The sequence below is a fragment of the Pungitius pungitius genome, chromosome 21, assembly GCF_949316345.1.
Source record: "Pungitius pungitius chromosome 21, fPunPun2.1, whole genome shotgun sequence".
NCBI lineage: Eukaryota > Metazoa > Chordata > Actinopteri > Perciformes > Gasterosteidae > Pungitius > Pungitius pungitius.
Genome location: NC_084920.1, coordinates 14,358,490 through 14,377,917, shown reverse-complemented (window position 1 = coordinate 14,377,917; position 19,428 = coordinate 14,358,490). Strand labels below are relative to the sequence as shown.

The window sequence follows — 19,428 nt, the reverse complement described above, 5'->3', positions numbered from 1 at the left end:
AGATGTTTCTCCATTTTTATGGAGGGGTGAAACGCGATAAAACTGGATCGTAAGGTGTACGATACGTCGGGTTCATGCGATGGGTCATTCTTATCGGCCTTGGGAGGGTTTGTGACTTAGACCTCAAACCCTCTGTGGTTTGTTCTCATTTTCAGTCATTCAGTAAAACAAGACAAAAACAAAGAAAATATCACCAGCTTTTATGATACTTGACATTTGAATTTGAAAAATGTAAAAGTAAGATGCCAAACGTTCTATATGTTGTCTTTATAGTGTCTATTCTAACTTCAAGAGCCTTGTCACACGTTCACAAGAAAAAAAAAACCCACACACAGACAAACCACCAGAGGTCCTCAGTGGAGTTTCACAGAATACAGCTTTTCACAACCTACTTTAAAGTAGTATTTTATTCTCACAATATACTTACAATTTTTACAATAACAAAATCATAGAAATAATCAATAGAGAGTAAAAGAAAGAACAGAAAGGTGTATATACAAGCAGCAGTGTACCGGTTAAGTTCTCCCTCCATTAGAAATGTAAACAAAAGGAGGAGACCATCTTGTGAGTTGGAGCATCAGAGGAGACCTTAAATCGACCTGCAGGTCACATGACAGAACAGCCGCCATCGGGGCAGCTGGGTAAGACAAAGAGACACCAGCATCCACGATTGGTTTTATCTCTCAGGGTTGATGTTAAAACTCTTCTGAACACATGAACCAGGGAGGGCACAACCTTCTTTTGTCTATTAAAAACAATTAAACAAAAAAAAAAAAAACGATATGACTGTCAAAGTGCTTTTGTTGTTCATGTGAATCTATTTGGAGTAAGACGTTTTAAATTCAGTTAAGACTTAAACAGCAACAAGTGATCTTGCCCACACGAGGACAGACTTGTGCCTTCCAAATTTTTAAATATAGTTGAATTTATGCAATCTGAGGTATAACTCATTTTTAAAAGTATTTAAAAATGCACCGCAGGTAATAGCTCAGGATGAACTATTTATATTATTGCTAGAATTGTTATCAAGCAGACGAATATAGTTCTGTTAATGAAAACGCCGCACCTTGAGTTTAAAGTTATTCAATCTAAATGCTGAAATGTAAAGTGACTGCTTGCCTTTGAGTTTTCAGATCGAGTCACGGTGAAAAAAAGATTAAATTGAATCGAAAAGACATGCAAATCTCACTGGTGAAATCAGAAAACAGGAAGGTCTCTCGGTTTGCTCTGACCCGACCTGGAAGGGATATAAATAGTGCAATATAAACTGGGCCTTCGGATGCTAGCTGGCTGGCGTTCTCGTTAACCAATAAAAGGAGGACAGAGATCAGGGCTTCACTGGTGGGGGATGAATGTGATGAGGAGCCTTAAACAAAAATAACTCCACCCGAGAAAAAGTTTTGGCGAGATTCCACTTGAAAGTGACTTCATGTAAACACGACTAGGATTTTGCGCTGTTTTAATTTTGAGTGGGACTGCGTCGTTTTTTTAAGTGAAAACAGTTTAACATGTGGACATTTTTGCAGTTAGTTTACCCTTAGCATTAACAGTGGTGTTTATTCATATATATAAATTTGATGTCGACATCCGAATGGTTATTATCAGAGGAAATTCAAACCTCGAAACCCCCAAAACGACGTGAAAATCGCATGAAAACACAGGAATTATTTGTTCAGTTTGTCAAAACACAATTTCATCATTAATTAGCAGTGACGACACTCCTTGACCTTTGAAAAAAACAACAACAACGTGATAATCGCCTGCCGCTTCTTACACGATGGTCTCCCTCAGATAAGCATGTAAGGTGAGGAAGTGAGCGTCGGGGCCAGAACCTAGTGACACGTCCCCAGTCGCCTGCGAAGGTGCGCCCGCCGCATTCGCCCCGGGGTCGTCCGGCCCGCCCCGGCCTCCGGCGTCGCGGGCCGGTCGGCTCGCCGGAGTTCCCGAATCGCCGGATCGCTGCCCCTCCTCGGCGAGGTCGGCGCCGCTCCCGTAGAGCACGGCCATCCTCCGCGCCAGCAAGCCCTCCCTTTCCGGAAGGCCGCCGCGGCCCCGCATGGCGGCGGCGTGGCGCACGCAGCGCCTCAGCAGGTGGCTGCGGAAGGCCCTCTGGACGACGGCGGCGGCCGCCTGCTCTTCTTTGTGGCGCGCCGTGGTGGTGATCGGCGCGAACGAGTCCGAGGTGGGGTTGCTCAGGACGAACTTGGCCTGAATGCTCTCGCGCATCGCCGCCATCTCCACCGTGTCCCCCAAGACCATCTGCGTGACGGCCAGCAGGACGTCCAGGCAGTGGATCCGGTCGCCGATGACCAGCGGCAGATCCATCCCGATCAGGCGCAGGCGGTTGGGCTTCGCCACCCTCAGCGGCGGCTGCAGGGCGTCGCAGAAATCCGAGAGCCGCCCGTACTCGATGAACTGGGTGGCGCCCGGGTCGAACTTCTCCCACGTCTCGTTGAACATCTCGAAGTCGTCCTCGCAGAGCGCGTCGCCGCTCTCCTCCTGCGCCACGTTGAAGTTCTCCAGGATGATGGCGATGTACATGTTGACCACCACCAGGAAGGAGACGATGATGTAGCCGCAGAAGAACGTCATGCTCATGAGCGGGTTGCCGCAGTTGCCCTTGACTCCCGTGCCCGGGTTCTCGAAGTCCGGGTCGCAGTCCGGGAACTCCTTGTTCAGCATCGGCAGCAGAAGCCCGTCCCAGCCGGCCGAGGTGGTGATCTCGAACAGGCAGATGATGCTGCCGCCGAACGTCTCGAAGTTGAAGACGTCGTCGATGCCGGCCTCCTTTTTGACGTAGGCGAAGTTCGACATGCCGAATATGGAGAAGATGAACATGATGAGGAAGAGCAGGAGGCCGATGTTGAAGAGGGCAGGGAGCGACATCATCAGAGCGAAGAGAAGCGTCCGGATGCCCTTCGCTCCTTTGATGAGACGCAGGATCCTGCCTATTCTGGCCAGTCGGATCACCCTGAACAGAGTTGGCGACACAAAGTACTTCTCGATTATGTCCGAGAGCATCGTACCTGAAATTAAAAAAAGGAGACGACGAAATGAACGCCTTTTTAACCGTTTGAAAATTCCACGGCGGTCTCTAAGTGAGGTTTAATTTACCCACCGGCTATGGACAGGATGACCACGACGAAGTCAAAAACGTTCCACCCGTTGGTGAAGAAGTAGTGTCGCAGGGCGAAGAGCTTCAGGGTGCACTCGCCGGTGAACACCACGATGAACGCCACGTTCACTTTGAAGAGGAAATCCTCCTTCTCTGCGCTCTGGTTGTCCGTCTCCACCATCATGGTCACCATGTTGAGGCAAATGAGCACCATGATGAAGATGTCAAAGACCTGCTGGCTGATGAAATCGAACACCAGTCCCTGGATCAAGTTCTGCGGGTCAAACGGGAGGGGGGGGGGGGGGGGAGAAGAAGAGGGCCGAGGAACAGAGGCATAAATCACAGGCGGCGGCGTTTTGTGTCACACAACGTGTGACGTTGCTCTTTTCTATATATAAAATGAACCGGCTCGCGCCAAACAGGAAGAAACACAAGACCGCGTTGCTCTCAGACCCACCGTTGGACGCGAGATCGGCTTCTGCGGCTTCTTGGATCCAAGTTTCTTCATGGCTTCGTAGTACTTTTTTTGTTCATCAGTCAAGAAGATGTCTTTGTCTCCAAAGTGCAGACACAACATGAAACAAACATTACAGTTACTTTACATGTAGAATGTGGAAGAAAAACATCACACACGGCGTGTGATACTCATCTTCTTCTTTTGCTGGTTAAAGTTGTCAATAATGACACCGATGAAGAGGTTGAGTGTGAAGAAGGAGCCGAAGATGATGAAGATGACAAAGTAAATGTACATGTAGAGGTTGATCTCATATGAAGGCTGCTCCTCTACCTAAAGGAGGAACAAAACATTTAGACAAGACAAATCGGTCTTTTTACATTAAGTATGAAAGGTTATACTGGAACAAGATGGTCGGAGGGGACTTGTGGATCTAAAGACCGCTCTCACTACATCATTCCATATATATATACACACACACACAGTTAAGATATTAAAAGGTTATTTGTGATTTTAGATTTGTAATTCCTTCATTCTAAACATTCTGAATAGTTTCTTTGCAATTAACTAAATTACTAATTTAGTTTAGTTTGTTACCTAATTTTGCAACTATTACTATTAAAAAGGGAACACACTGTAAATATAAATAAACAGTAGATGAAAAATAAAATAGAAACATGAATGTTCAATTTAAAATCTGTATATGCATACATTAACACATGCATGTAGCCTATATAAACTACTTCATTAATTATCATCATTATTAAAAATGATTTTACTATAACCATTTTTCCCAATGCCACGTTATATATCATTTGAAAAGTATTGAGAATAATAGACTAAATAATACAGGAGGAGTCCACATTAATTGAAGTAGCAGGTGTTATCTTTTTTTAGTACACAAAAACATGACTTTAAAAATACCAACACGCCAAATTCCTTGAATGACTCATCTATAAGTACCTCTCTTGAGTCGACGGCGGCATACATGATGTCCATCCAGCCTTTAAAGGTCGACTGAAAGAAACACACACACAGCACGGCCTCTGAAATGAGTCATTGATTCTACTCAAGCGTTCGCCACGACGTAATAGCGCACTGCGCACCACTTGCAGCAGGGACAGGTAGCCTTGTCCCACGTTGTCATAGTTGACCTTGACGTTGACCCAGCGGGCGTCCCGCGTGGCCTCCCGCACGGCCGCGCAGTCGCTCCTGTTGTTGACCTGCGTCATGGGGAACAGCTCCCCCGTGGTGGTGTTGACGCAGCGGTAGAACTTCCCGGCGAACAGGTTGACGCCCATGATGCTGAAGATGAGCCAGAAGATGAGACACACCAGCAGCACGTTGAAGATGGAGGGAATCGCTCCCACCAGAGCGTTCACCACCACCTGCGGGAGGAGTCAAGGGGATTATGAAGAGGTGAACGGAAATGGGTTCGGGTTTGAACGAGCTTCGAGGTCCTGGCGGTGCTCTTACCTCGCTCCGCTCGGCGCACAGCAGCCACGGTGTTAGCATGCGTTCAGCAGCACGCGTTGCAGAGGGAAGCCAGTCAAATTAGTGCGATAATGCATTAAACAATTTTTGCATCAACTAGATTCATGCGGGAAAAGAGGTAAAATAATCATATACTATGTTACAAGTAAGTAACAGTACACACATCAGCAGGAAAATGTACTTAAAGGGTATTTGCATCAAATGTAACTACTTAAGGCTGGAGCGCAGTGCTGATTATTGATCTAGATCGTTTTGGTGTTATTTGGAGATATTTGCCTTCTGTTGAACACAATAAGGTTACACGGCACTCTGTGTTTGTTGATCAAAACACCACTGAACACCTTTTGAAAACTAAACTTCAATGCTTCCTTCCACAAGTCACGACCAAACATCGGCGCTTTCCACCCACTCGTCAGTCGCGCACACCGCTCAAGCGTGGTTGCGCGGAGAAAAAAAACAAACGCACCCTCATCCCTTCAAATCTGGACAGTGCCCGAAGGGGCCTCAGTGCCCGGAGAGTCCTGAGGGACTTGATCGGCCCCAGGTCGGAGTATCCCATCCAGTTGGCAGCCAAACTAATCAGGGAAATCTGTGGCAAAGAGTCAAAACATTTACCAAAAATGTTGCCCTTTGTGAGCAGCGTATCTGTCGTGAAGCTACACGTTCAGATCAGCTGTAAAAGAAGATGCCGGAACTTACATCCACAATGAAAAAGTCTAACCAGCACCAAGCGTTGGTGAAGTAGGTCTTGAAGCCGTATGCCACCCACTTAAGGAGCATCTCGATGATGAAGACATAGGTGAACACTTTGTCGGCGAACTCCAAGATTATTTTGATGGTTTGGCGTTTTTCTATGTATACATCTTCAAAGGCCTGCCAAAGGAAGGCAGAAGATACTTGGAGAAACGTCCTCACGGTTCCACAGGATCTCGCAGCGGCGTCTGCACTCACCAGAGCCCCGCTGCTGAGGAGGATCATGAAGACGATGAAGGTCTCAAACCAGTCGTGCTCCACAATGGTGAAGCAAGCCCTACGGAGGTTCCACCACTCCTTGCCTTTGCCCTGGGTGACGTCCACCGACAGGCACGGCCAGCGCCTCACACACTCTGAGGGGGGGAACGCAGAGCCGAGAAGGTTCATCGCCTGGGAGGAGATCAGCGTCACAGTTTCGGTGGGGCGTCCTTACCGTCTGTGAAGCAGGCCTCCGGCTCCACGGGATCTGGCTCTTCTTCCTCCTCTTCCTCGGGTTCGGGCTCGGGTGGCTGGTAGTCCACTGTGCTACACACTGAAGAATCCCCATCATTCAAAGCACCCATCAGCTAGTCAAGAATTACAATTGAAGCTCAGTTACAAAGCCACCATGCAAAATATGCATGTAGTAAGCAGAAGCACATATACAGCAATGACCTCAATCAATGTCTGAAGCAGGGACGGGTGACCTTTGGTTTGGGGCTCTGCACAGTTACTCACTTTGACACTTCGCCGCATACCGCTTTCACCTTTTAAGTTTCCCTGAAATAGCAAAGGAATGAATAATTAACTCTAGCAGGCCTTCACATGCAAGAAGACAAATAAGCGTCTGATTGGATGATTGATGAATTAGTCCTTTAATTCAACGTCAACACACGCTGCTCGAGTGACATTTACTGAAGTTTACTAAACCAACTCTTCTAGCTTTTCTATCACCGGCACCATCTTCATTAGTTAGGTAAAATCCGGCGGCGCTTTGCTGATTAAACGCGTGGCAATAAGAAGGAAAAAAGGTTTTGTGTTGTTCAGTCCCGTCAGATGATTTGTTTCCACATTTGCTTCACCCTGAACTATAAAATCCAGCACGTTGTGTTTTATCTCTATAATGAAGTTTTTTTAAATGTTTAAATTTTACAATGTGCTTCACTGTGAGGGGAAATTATAAAAGTTGCTGAAATCCAAACATAAGATATTACATTTTCAAAAAAAAAAAAAAAAAATTGCATTTTTTTCTTTCAGAGGCTGTCAATGAATCCTAAGAGAAACTTCTTTATGATGTTGGGAGGGGGGTGGGGGTGTATTGTCAGCGCTTGTCGGTAGGAAGATTGAACTTGTGGATTCGTGTACCATACTTACCTGATACTTCAGTTTCTCATCGGATATCTCTGAGTCATCAGCACTGTCGTCGTCCTCCCCGCCCAGGTTTTCGAAGTCTGACTCGACATGAGCGATTGGCACGTTGATGCTGACCTCTTCGTCCACAGTAAACCCGAAGAACGGCCGGCCGTCCACTAAACAATCATCTACCCCGTCGTCGGACATTTGGAAACTCCGACCTTCGTCCATGTGGTTCATCTCGAACGCCTCCCCTTTGGGGTCCTCGCCCCCCGCCGGGCCCTCGCCGGGCTCCCCGCGCTTTTTGCCCAGGGCGCGCAGGACGGTCCGCACGGCGGACGCCTTGAACCAGTCGGCGCCGCGCGTGATCCTGCCGATGGCGATCTGGAGGTTGTTCATCTCCCCGTCTTCGTCCCCGGTGGAGAGGTTGTCGCCGCTGAACGAGCTGAGCAGCAGGGCCAGAAAAAGGTTCAGCACCTGACGAAAGGAAGGCCAGGGGGTACAGATGAGCTCACACCCAAATGATTACCAACTTACAGCTTCAGTGTATTAACTATCTACACTAATTCAAAGTGTATTCACATTCAAGTTATTTTTTTTTTTGCCTTACTGCGAAATAACGATTCTTTTATTTAACGCCCACGTTGCACGAACACGAACGTCTCAAATGCACGTCACATATCACGTTGGCCCATCAATAAACGTCATGTCGTCGGGCCTCCTGTTGCAGAGGCAGCTATCTTTAGAGTCTAAAACCTGTTGGTCATTTTTCGGGGGGGGGTTCCTGTTCAGGATTAGTGGGAGATCACCGTTACACTGCAGGCTGATCCGCCTGGTTCCAGCGGGGGGGGGGGGGGGGGGGGGGGGGAAGGGGGGGGGAGCTGTGAATCAGTAACGAGGATGAGCCGCACAGAAACACACGAGCCCCAACGAGGGAAAGAAATAAACAAACCAACAAAAGGTCAAAAGACGTCTTTGTTAAATCTGTACAAAAAGTGTCTTGAAGTCACTGCCAGGTTGTCATTTCATTTGAGACTTAACTGGTGAATTAGTGAGATGGTTTTGTCACCTTTCACCAGAGCCAGGGAATTCGTATTCTCCTCCTCTCTGTCTTAATGCCGGGCTTAAACTAAGCTTTAGATTTACCAAATGTAGCTATAGATCTTCTCATCAAACTCAACAACAAAATAGCACATCGATCAAAATGCTGCCCTTTCCCTTCTTGCTCGGAGAACATGATCCATCATGTTTTAATAACGTTTGTTTGAGCCCTTGAAATTCCACAAAATAATAAGAATTTTTTAGCGGTTTTACTTTTTTCTTTGAAAAAACCTCCCCAGATGAAAAGCATTAAAATCATAAAGAGAAAAGACCACAAGCACAAAATGATCACCTGCGCTTCCCTATACCGGCGAGTTAAATCCACTCCATATGCTGAGGCACTGGTGGCCCAATATGATTACCTCTTGATGAATTATGCTTTAATGTGCTATCGAGTGACTTTTTCTTAACAGCCGGCATCCCGCCGCCACTTGAGCTGCGCTTGCTCAGCTGTCGCCGTTTGTTCCCTCTACGGCAGCAGGCCTCCTCGAGACGGATCTTTGCACGTACTCAAGGTCAAAACCACTGTTTGGCGGCTCGAGTCGTTCGATTCAAGCAGAACCCACGTGATGCCTGAAAGTGACCATCCGTGTATTATCCCTCCCATAAATTGTCGGGGGGGGACAATCAGGATTCTTCACAAAGCGCTACAGAACCCTGCTGCCTGTTTGCACCAATGCACCGAGACCCTGTTTCGAAAGGTTAGAGAACAGACGTTACGTGAAACTGAAAGGGCGTTCAAGAGAGCAGGCTTCCAACAAGCGGCTCCAGATGTTTTAAGGCTTCTACCGTGTCCCTCGATAGAGCTTTCCACCAAGTTTAGTGAAATTCAGGTTTGTCCACGTTCGTGCAAACAAAGAGACAAACGATCCGAACCCGGAAACACACCCCAAACCACGAAGACACTCCCCTTTCACGCTCTTATGCATCACTCATAAAACAAGAGCCTGGTATACTACAATCCTTCCTGGCGGATACAATGTTGCCCCCCCAAAGGCCACAAAACCTCCTGGCATTGTAATAAGAGAACTGTTAGATTAAAAAAAGATTTAAAGATCTAAACAGTTTGACAGCTTTACAGCTTCACAGTCGTGACGGTGGCAAATTTAACTAAGACTCAGTGTGCGACTATGACTACAAACACGGCCCCTGACCATGAGTCAAGAATCAATCATTCTGATTAATGCAATCAGCTGTTCATTGTTTTTTCATCTGAAAATAAGCCTTTAAACTCTCTGATCTACTGAGAATACTTGAATTGTACTTCACCTCCTTTAGAATTACAATGGGAATAATTGCTGCACTCACCACTAGATTTCCAATGACCATGACCATCATGAAGACAACCAAGCACATCCCAGTCCCGGCCACCTCCATGCAGTCCCACATGGTCTCGATCCACTCCCCGCACAGGATGCGGAAAACGATGAGGAACGAGTGGAAGAAGTCGTTCATGTGCCAGCGCGGCAGCTCGCACTCAGAGGAGATCTTGCACACGCATTCCTTGTAGTTCTTGCCAAAGAGCTGCATGCCCACCACGGCGAAGATGAAGACGATGATGGCCAGCACCAGAGTCAGGTTCCCCAAAGCGCCCACCGAGTTGCCGATAATCTTGATCAGCATGTTGAGGGTGGGCCAGGACTTTGCTAGTTTGAAGACGCGCAGCTGTCTCCAACACAGGACACGAGCAGAAGACAGTGAGTAATGACAGGGGGGGGTGGGGGGTGGGGGGGTTATCTGGTCCTGGTGAATGGGCATTAATCCGATGATTGTTCCTCACCAGACGGAAGGACCTGAGGACGGACAGGCCCTGGACATTCGCCAGCCCCAGCTCCACCAGACTGAGGGTAACGATGATGCTGTCGAAAATGTTCCAGCCGACTTGAAAGTAGTAGTAGGGATCCATGGCGATCAGCTTGAAGAACATCTCCGCTGTGAATATCCCAGTGAAGACCTGCGGGGCGGCGGGGAGACAGGGTTCCTGTTCAAAATCAAGACGAACAGACATTTTTGCGCTAAAATGATTAATTTTGGAAAAAAAGGGGACATACTCACCAGATTCCCCACGGAGAGCATGTGGTCAAACTCCTCGGTCATGGGGTAATGCTCCATGGCCATGAAGAGGGTGTTGAGCACGATGCAGATGGTGATGCCCAAGTCAACGAAGGGGTCCATCACCACAAAGAGCACCCACTTTTTGCAGAGCACCCATTGCGGGTGGCAGTCCCACTTCAGGAACGCGTCGGCAAACTTGTACCAGGCGGGTGGGCACGGCCTCTGGGCCTCCTCCAACTCTAGACAAAGGAAAAAAAAACACCCGGAAGCCTAACGTCACTTTTTCCAAAGCACCACCGACTGACCCAACGATCGCTAATGTAATAAAACATCAAAAGTGACAATAAGAACCGTTCTGTCAATCCTGTTTAAATGACATGCGCAGTGCGGCTAACAGAGCGCAACCGGTGTGTGTGCCAAGCTATCGTTGAAGCTAAAATAGCCTTAGCTTAACACCTCAAGGGCTCCGGAGCACAAGGCAAATGATGGCGCGCTGAAGGCAATGCTACTGTATTGGCCTTGGATAAAATCCCTGTGAAGTGTGAACAACTGCTCGATAATCCACGTTATTACAGATGCAATGAATGCTGTTTATTTCATCTGATGTTTAGGGTGAAATTGCAAATTTGCAACCATTGTTGTACACATCTTGTTATATTCATATCATGGAAGAGGGAACATGTGTTGTTTATTCAAGCAATAAGGTGCGAGAGGCTGTGCTTTATAACACGGTTACCAGCAACATGATAAATAGTAAATAAATAGCTGCCTTTAAGGCACAAAATAGTTGTAGCCACCAAAACGTCAAATTTCAGTAGGGTTCAGTGACATGAAACAGCAAGTGTACATCATCGCTGAATAATGGACCCGCCGTGACTCGCTATCAACCAATCAGAACGCTGGATTTCATCTAACCTGTGTTATAATAAGATATAAATAATCACAGTTAGGGTTAGAATAGAAACGTTTGACCCGAGAGGTCAAAGCGCCCAGATGATAAGAAATAATGTTGGTATAATGCTGTGGTCTAAGGAAAATGAATTTCACATTACATTACATGTCATTTAGCTGAAGCTTTTATCCAAAGTGACTCACACATTTTATCCAAAATGACTGCATTTCAACCATAAGGATACAAACTCACAAGAAACAAGAAAGTGCAGTTACTTTAAATAAGCTGATTTCAGCTGTATGTCTGCTGAAGCCTGCTCTGGGTGGAGGGCTTTATGTTTAAAAACAATTGATTACGGTTTTTATTAGTGTTGATCTTCTACTCTTTGTTGGCAACTGTACCTTCCAAAGCCGCCACGGTGAGCACCGTCAGAGCGCTGGCGGTCCTCCGAGTGAGGCCCGGTTCCTCCAGACGATGCATGCTGTGCCCGGAGCCCAAAGACCTCTCTCTCGGTTCGTAATCTTCAGCACGCTGTAAAAATTGTGCATTTTTGTCACGTGCCAAACCAAAAGCAAAGAGACACGGGATCGTGAGCAGAGGGGGATGGATTCACCTGGACCATGGTGGGCACTCGGACCAACAGACGAGGAACAATTCTCCCGTTGCAATCCTTGATCACTTCATCGCGTCCGAGGCTCTGTTCGTCCTCGGGGAACTCAGAAATGGTGTGACGACTCAGCGATTCCTTACTGGTTAGAGTGGCCCGGCTCCCAAGAGCTGGAGCCTGAGGAATTTAAAATAAAAAAACATTTAAGTTAAATAATAAGTTGTGGATAAAAATAATGTATTGCTCTCTATGCACTCAAGCAAAAATATAAAATATAATATAAATAAATATAAATATAAATAGTGTTAAGTCTAAAATAGATATAAAGGATGAACGAGAGGAATGGATGGTAGATTGGTGAACAGTATTTGTAAATTGAGTAAGCAAGATTAAACAGGAGCATATGGCAATTGATCAATATACAGGTGAAACTCAAAATATTAGAATTTAAAAAGCTCATTACTTTCAGTAATTCAACTTAAAAGGTGAAACTAAGTCTATTATATAGACTCATTACATGCAAAGTGAGCTATTTCAAGCCTTTATCTGTATAATCTTGATGATTATGGCTATATAATATATACGTATACTAATATATTAGTTTCATCTTTCAAGTAATGAGCTTTTGCACGATATTCACATTTTTTGAGTTTCACCTGTAGCTAAGGAGAAGTAAGAAATATACAGAGAACTAAACAGTTAGTGAAAGTACAGTGTTTTTCATGGCTGTTTCAGTTCTTCTAAAAAAAAATATTTGTTTAAAGAAAAGCAACTTGTAAGTGTGTTATTAAGAGCCTCCGTGTGACGTAGGAGCCAAATCTGTCACATGTTTTGAGCCTACAAAAAAAAAATGTATACAGCGGTTATAAAAAAAAAGGGAACAAAACTTTCGGCGGTGCACGTCACACTGCAGCCACCAAGTTAAAAATACTCAAGCGACTGACTTGGACCTCGCAGAGCAACTATGACACGTGTGACCCCGGCTGTCTGCTCTCTGCTGGTAACGGATACCTCTTCCTGGTCCTTGAGCTGCTCCAGTAGCCGCTGGAACTCTTCCTCTTTCTCTATGGCCTCTCGCTGAGTTGCCTGGTTCTGTTCTTCGTAAGCCATGGCCACCACGGCCAGGATGAGATTGATGAGGTAGAAGGAGCCCAGAAAGATGATAACCACGAAGAACAGCATGTACGTCTTACCGGCCGCCCGCAGGACCTGTGTTTGGAGCAAAAAAAGAAGCTACGAGAACTTAGGACAAATTGATTTTCAGTGTTAAAAAGTTTGTGAGTTTTGATTTTCTGGTGCTGTTTTGTGACGGACGAAAGGAGCGCCAACCAGCTGGAAGAGGTTCTCCCAGTAGTCCTGGGTCATGAGCCTGAAGAGGGCCAGGAAGGCCCAGCCGAAGGAGTCAAAACTGGTGTAGCCATAGTTGGGGTTCCTCCCGGCCTTCATGCACGTGTATCCCTCCGGGCACTTTCTAGCAGACAAAAGACAAAAGAGGCTCCAAAACCCACTCGCACCAGATGAGGCCATCATGTCCGTGTGAGGGGACACATACCCGGCGTCAGAGCTGTTCCCACAAAGGAGAGCGTCGAGGCTGCCTTCCACATAATAGTGATTCTCTACAAGCAAAACCAGCGTTGAGGAAAATATTGGCTTTAAACATTTTGAGAAATAAGGTGTTTTAAACATACCGATGTTTTCAATATACTGGCTGAAATCGAAGGTGCTGTTGGAATATGCGGTGTCGTTAAACGTGGCGGTGGAGTTGGGGAACTCCGAGGCGGTTCCGTTCGCCTGGAGGGGCCATCGCACGCATTTCTGCCGCAGGTTTCCCATGAAGAGCTGGAGGCCGATGAGGGCGAAGACGGCCAGCGCGAAGACGGTCAGAATCATCACGTCCACCATTTTCTTCACCGACTGGATCAGAGCGGCCACGATGGTTTTCAAACCTGACAAAGTGGGATTTGTTCGTCTGAGACGCGTGATGATCAACACGACAAAGGATTCGTAGACAATTAAAGTGTCTTTTCCCCGCAAAACAAATTGGCGGAAGATGTAGATAAAAACATTAAGTTTATATATATCTGCTTTCTCCTTTGAGAAAATACACACCCTACAAAAATCACAAAAAAAGGAGAAAATACCAGGAATCACAGTAATTGTTTTAAGGGCTCGAAGTACACGAAATGTCCTGAGGGCGGACATGTTGCCTAGGTCAACAAACTCAGTGACGTATCTGTGGAGAGACAAAAAAAATAAAAAATAAAGTTAATCCAAGCCCCATGAGACTCAACATATTAGCAGTTCATCTCTTGTGATCAACAACAAAAAGGAATCCAAAGTAGACGTACGCCATGCTGATCACCATGAAATCCAGCCAATTCCACGGATCTCGAAGGAATGTAAACGACCCGAAACAGAACCCTCGGGACAACACTTTGACTGTTGCCTCGAAGGTGTAGATGCCAGTAAAAACATACCTACGTGTGGCCAGGAACACAAGTCAGCACAAGGAAATACAGCAATACAGCAATGAGAAAACAAACGTTGAGGTACTCACTCTACGGTTTTACTCCATGCTGGTGGGTTGCTCATCGTCATGAAAACACAATTCGATAGAATCGTAATCATGATGAACATGCTAAATAATTTAATTCGGGAATTAAGGAAACAAACATGGGCCATTCAGTGTACGTGACATATGTCGCAGAAGAAGACTCTTGCACACCTCAAAGGATATGAATGTATGAGAATTTTGATGGCTCCTCTTCTGACCAAACTAAAGGGGCTCAGAATGTGGCAGGCCGGCTCAGCGTTGAACCTGAAGATTGTGTTTCCTCTAGTGATCACAATGAATGTCTGAAAAACACAGATGAGTGTGAGACGGATCAGATACCAGACCCCCCCACCCCCACCGTGAAGCTTCCCACTGACGTGCTGCGCTTGGTAGAAGGTGTCCAGGTCCTCCAGAGGCGTGTTGAGCAGCTCCGATGGGGGCTCTCCGTAGATCATGGGCAGGCCCTTGCCGGCTTCCAGATCGGCGTTGGGGGCCGCCGGCTCCTCCCCCTCGGGCCCCGCTACTCCTGCGGCGTCGGCGCTCTCCGCCTTGAGCCTCTCGATCTCCGCCAGCGATTCACGGGTGAAGCGGCGGAACGCGTCGGTGCCTCGGCGAGGGAGCAGGGGCGCCATCTTTGCATCGCGAAGGGATACCGCCACACCGGGGTGTCCCTAGGAGGAGCTGGAGGGGTACAAAGTAGCCGTTTTTGTTTGCTTAGAATTAGGCCATTTATTATATTATATTATTAGGACGCATGAAGGAGAGAACACAGAGTGTATCAAAGTGTAATATAGCAGTTATAACAAAGCGATAAGGTACGAGAGGCTGCGCGTCGGGCCTGAAAACACCCTCCGAAACTACTGCCTCAAGCAACGTTACCTTATTGCTTTTATGACACTGTTACCAGCGAAATTATAAATGGTGAGTATAGCTGCCTTTCAGCACAAAATAGTTGTAGCCACCAAACGTTTTGTATCAGCCGAGAGAAAAAAACTAGTCCCCGTACGTGCATGTAAACAGCATCGGGTCTAAGTTTCCACCATCTCATTCATTCACATCTCATGACGTCCACCTTAAATTGTCCGGTTGCGAAAGCTCATCTTGCCTCAAAACGATCATTTGTAGGATTTCCGGTCAGAACGCTGGATTTTATCGTGTTATAATATCAATTATGTTTTATGCGTTTCCTAAAAAGGTTACCGATGCTTGAGAAATATTGGTCTGCTATTACGTACTTTTGCAGCCACTTCACCTGAAGGTGGTATTTTTATATATCTGGTAAAATATATTTACCAGAGAGCAACAAATTAAGTATGCATTTTGCAAGTTAAATTATTTGCAAATTAGCTTTGACATGCATTTGCTCAGATTTGAAGGGCATAACTATAATTTGGCCCCGAGTCAACAAGTAAGGTTGTTTAAATACACAATGTGCAGTAAATAAATCTACACGGCTTCTCTTGTGGCCTTAAGATGTCACCTCTCTTATTAAGAGACTCTTAATAAGTATGATAGTAATAATAATCTATAAAACTAAAAGTTAACTATGCCTCCATGTTATTTTGAGTTAACTGCAAAGACTTCACAAAGAATAAAGACATGGCATTAACAACCAGGAAGGCTGTGAAAAGAGATATAGCTACTGATCACACAAACCACCTCACCCACACACACGCACACACACACACACACACACACACACACACACACACACCAGCTGCTCCGGGCCGTCAGGACGGAGCGTTGCGTTACAGTGGCCCAGATGACTCTGCTCATTCCTCCCCGGGCTGAGCCTCCGCTCTGCGCCTCACATCCCTGCGATAAACAGGATGGCGTGCCGACTCCTCTTACCGAGCGGACCTCGCCTCCTCCTCCGACTCCGCCTCCATCTCCTCCACCACCACCTCGCCCCCCTCCCCCTCCCCCCGAACACACCAAGCTTCCGCCGCCGCGTAGCTGGCAATTAACTAAAGCTCCCAGATACATGACACTTGAGGCCTTAAAATCCCTCTTTAATAGAAAGATTTAAACCACCTTGTGTCCCCCACACACAGCTCTCCTTAAGACAGGAGACGCGTCAGTGTGTTCTTAGTCCTGCCCAACAGAAAACCTTTAGAAAAACTCATACTAAGAACACCGCCCCGCGCCATCGACCGGGAGCCAACCTTAAAGTACCCAATCCTGAGAAGGGAAGTGCGTCTTATGGGGGGACATTTGCACATTGCGTTACATCACGACGTTGTGGCTGAAGCCATCAGATGTCCTTAAAAATAGTCCCACGGAGCAGGTTGTTGCCTCCTCAGTTTGGCAAATAATGTGTTTTGTTTGGGGCTGCATTTATCTTTAGTACGATATTCTGTTTCCCTCAAACTACATCCTGTCTAAAGTCCTCATAAAACATGTGCTGTCTGACCCTTAAAGGTACTGCGTCAAAATCCTTCTCAAGGAAGATTACAAAGGGCATTTTAAGTAGGTACCAAAGTGAAAGTGCTCGTTCTGCAATAGAAGAGCCGCAGGGACGGACATTAAAACTGATGTTTCAATATGAGCAGCATTTTACTGCTTCAGCTTATACGGCCAAGATGGTTAACTACTTTCTAAAAAACTTTCTAAGCTACGGGGTCGTGTCCCTTGGGATAAACGCTGTGTGTTAGATTTCAGGAGCTTTTCCGCCCTATAGTAATATATACATCATCTTGGCTGTCAGGGAGGGCCATGTGACCTGTGACATTCCGGTTTCGAAGACATCGTTACATCGTTACACGGAGAGAGAGAGAGAGAGAGAGAAGAGGCCTACGTTTGTAGATCAAGATGGAAAATGTGTTCAACTCGATGATGAGCAGGAACAATGTGAGATGAGTTCCACGTTATTTTAACAGATGTTTTAACGCCTCTGAATGTGCGGTCGGCTCAAACTCTGACCTGCGGCAACGCGGCGTACGCCTCAGTCGCCTCACAGCGCCGCGCCGACCGCTCCTGGAATGTGTTCAAGCTGCAGCACCGGAGCACGACCCCCCCCCTCGCCCCCTCCCTCCCCGTCACCAAACGGTTAACCTTTGTGTTTCTAACTCAATGGGGAGCCCCATTAAAAACACTTCATGTCCCTGCATGCGCTACGTTGGTGCTAAGGGGACGTCGGCCGCATGCCGAGGACCTGTGAAGAGCCGGCGTGATCTGCCCAAACGATGCCGTCAGATGGTCGGGGGGGGTCACGCAGCCGTGAAGGCCTGCTGATCCATGCATCCTGACCACGTGATGGGTCTCTAGTCGGGAACCAGGCCGAGCAAGTGTTTCACCTCGAGTATTTTAACGAGCGCGTGGTGACGTTGGCTTTGAGGAACTCAAAAAAAAATGTAAATAAAGTGTTTTTCCACGTAGTCCAACGCAGCTTTTTCTACGCTGACTGACCCATTTGGCCTTTGCACAGAAATCTGAGTGTGGAAACGATACGGAGAAGTTTCCATCCAGCTTCTGAGAGACCAGTGGGAGACATTCTCATGTTCGTCATGACGGTCAGTTCTTGAAAAATAAAAACAACACAAACGTCCACCACGGAGGAGCTCACGTTTGAACCACAGCGGAGTGAACAAACAAGATTTAAAAAAAGAAAAAGGTTTCACTGGACTTTAACCTTATTTCACCTTTCGAAAACTCAAACTTGTGAAAATAAGAGGGCTGGCTAAGCAGTCACATGGTCTCAGTTGGTGAAAGAAACTCAAAACCGACACCTTCTGCATCCAAGAACATGTGATCAGAGAGACACAAACACACATAGACGCATGTTAAAAGCTAAAGAAATAAGTATTTTTTTTTTACAATCACCCGTGTTTGTGCTTACATGAGTGACGCAGAGAATGCATGAGAAATATGTGAGACAAACGCTGCACTCTACACCCCAAACTCACTAAGACACCTGAGGATTCACTTCTGCAGGAGTAATATTTGCAGGAATGTAATGTCTGCCACCAACGTGTCCAAAGATCTGCTGGGCATTCATGAAGCCACGACGCCTCCATCCAACACGTCTGCTTTGGGCTACGAGGGGTCAAGTGGAGAAACGGTGGGGTATGCATGAGCAGCATCGCCGCGTCTCGCCCATCTGCCAGGAGGACATGAGCTAAAAATAACGCCTCGCCCCCCCCCCCCCCGTGGGAAGGAGGGGTAGCGGGGATTGAGAGGGTTGCAAATTGTCCACAACCGGACACTACATCCACGCGCCTCCAGGTGAAGACCTGTTCTGATGCTCGTGCTCGGCTCCACTGTAGTCTGCTAATAAACACCAGGTCAGCACTGCATGTGCTGTGCGCCTTCACAACACAAACATCGTATTAAAACCAGAAGACATAAATCTACTATTTCCACATTTGAGTCCAGGTGGTTATAATTAGAACAAAGGGCACAGTGCAAAAGAATATTCTGAGCAAGAAAGAAAGGAAGAAAAAAAAAGACACTAAAGAATAAATCACCAAGTTCTCAAAGAATAACCATCCAACTTCCAGCCTGACAGGAAACGTTTGACACTCTGAGCTTCATGCAATCTCAGGTGACGGGTTACCTTGCACTGATGAAGCAAATACTCCCAATGAATCCAAAAATCAGAGAGACAAATATATCTATATCAATATTTATAGATATAGATAAAATATAGATATGTAAATACATATATATATATGAAGCCTTCCGTGAAGCCGTGCACCGTGGACGTTTATTCTCCCTTTCTGGCAGCCGGCGCGCGGCTGCGGGACACGTGTTGCTGACGCAGTGGCGGAGACCTGCAGTGCAACCGGAGGAGTCGCTGCAGGTATCACATCAGACCTTTGACACTTAAGCTGCGGGACCATAGCCCCCCCCCCCCCCCGTTCCCACACAGCTGGTCGCTCACTGACGGGGTTTTTTTTTGGAGGGCGGTTCGGGGTGAAGTCGACGCTTCTCTGCGTAAAAGTGCTTTATTCTACGGATTCACCTGCAGGATCTGCTTTAGAAGTAATTGTGTACAGATTAATAGATTGATTATGTTAGAAGCATGCATGCACAATTTAGTTGTGTGTTGATTTATGCTTACCTTTTTATT

The 19,428-nt window shown here is 46.7% G+C and overlaps 1 protein-coding gene across 2 annotated transcripts; it reads right to left on the bottom strand.

The window, feature by feature from the left end:
- Window positions 1-183: 183 nt before the first annotated feature.
- Window positions 184-19,119, bottom strand: scn4aa (sodium channel, voltage-gated, type IV, alpha, a). Of its 2 annotated transcripts, none has more exons than XM_062559883.1 (27): window positions 18,913-19,119; window positions 14,735-15,038; window positions 14,541-14,659; window positions 14,361-14,450; window positions 14,152-14,280; window positions 13,945-14,036; window positions 13,492-13,749; window positions 13,356-13,419; window positions 13,118-13,274; window positions 12,815-13,012; window positions 11,810-11,980; window positions 11,598-11,727; window positions 10,305-10,543; window positions 10,030-10,203; window positions 9,558-9,914; window positions 7,170-7,625; window positions 6,534-6,575; window positions 6,250-6,382; window positions 6,015-6,169; window positions 5,763-5,936; window positions 5,530-5,652; window positions 4,676-4,957; window positions 4,533-4,586; window positions 3,765-3,902; window positions 3,573-3,677; window positions 3,119-3,389; window positions 184-3,026 (listed from the first exon to the last, which is right to left on the bottom strand). In XM_062559883.1, exons 2-27 carry the CDS (start codon window positions 14,987-14,989, stop codon window positions 1,771-1,773), a joined length of 5,622 nt encoding a protein of 1,873 aa, XP_062415867.1. In that variant the 5' UTR covers window positions 14,990-15,038; window positions 18,913-19,119; the 3' UTR covers window positions 184-1,770. The 2 variants fall into 2 exon arrangements, with proteins under 2 accessions (XP_062415867.1, XP_037319648.2); XM_037463751.2 differs by having other exon boundaries at window positions 13,133-13,274.
- Window positions 19,120-19,428: the final 309 nt, after the last annotated feature.

What these genes read in the sequence shown, in the direction of transcription:
- scn4aa (XM_062559883.1), bottom strand. Translation starts at nt 14,989, where the DNA reads ATGGCGCCCCTGCTCCCTCGCCGAGGCACCGACGCGTTCCGCCGCTTC. An exon ending in GAGTGCCCACCATGGTCCAG is followed by an intron (nt 11,728 to 11,809) that starts GTGAATCCATCC and finishes CAATTTTTACAG; the next exon opens with CGTGCTGAAGATTACGAACC. An exon ending in GGTCATCCTGTCCATAGCCG is followed by an intron (nt 3,027 to 3,118) that starts GTGGGTAAATTA and finishes TTTTAATTTCAG; the next exon opens with GTACGATGCTCTCGGACATA.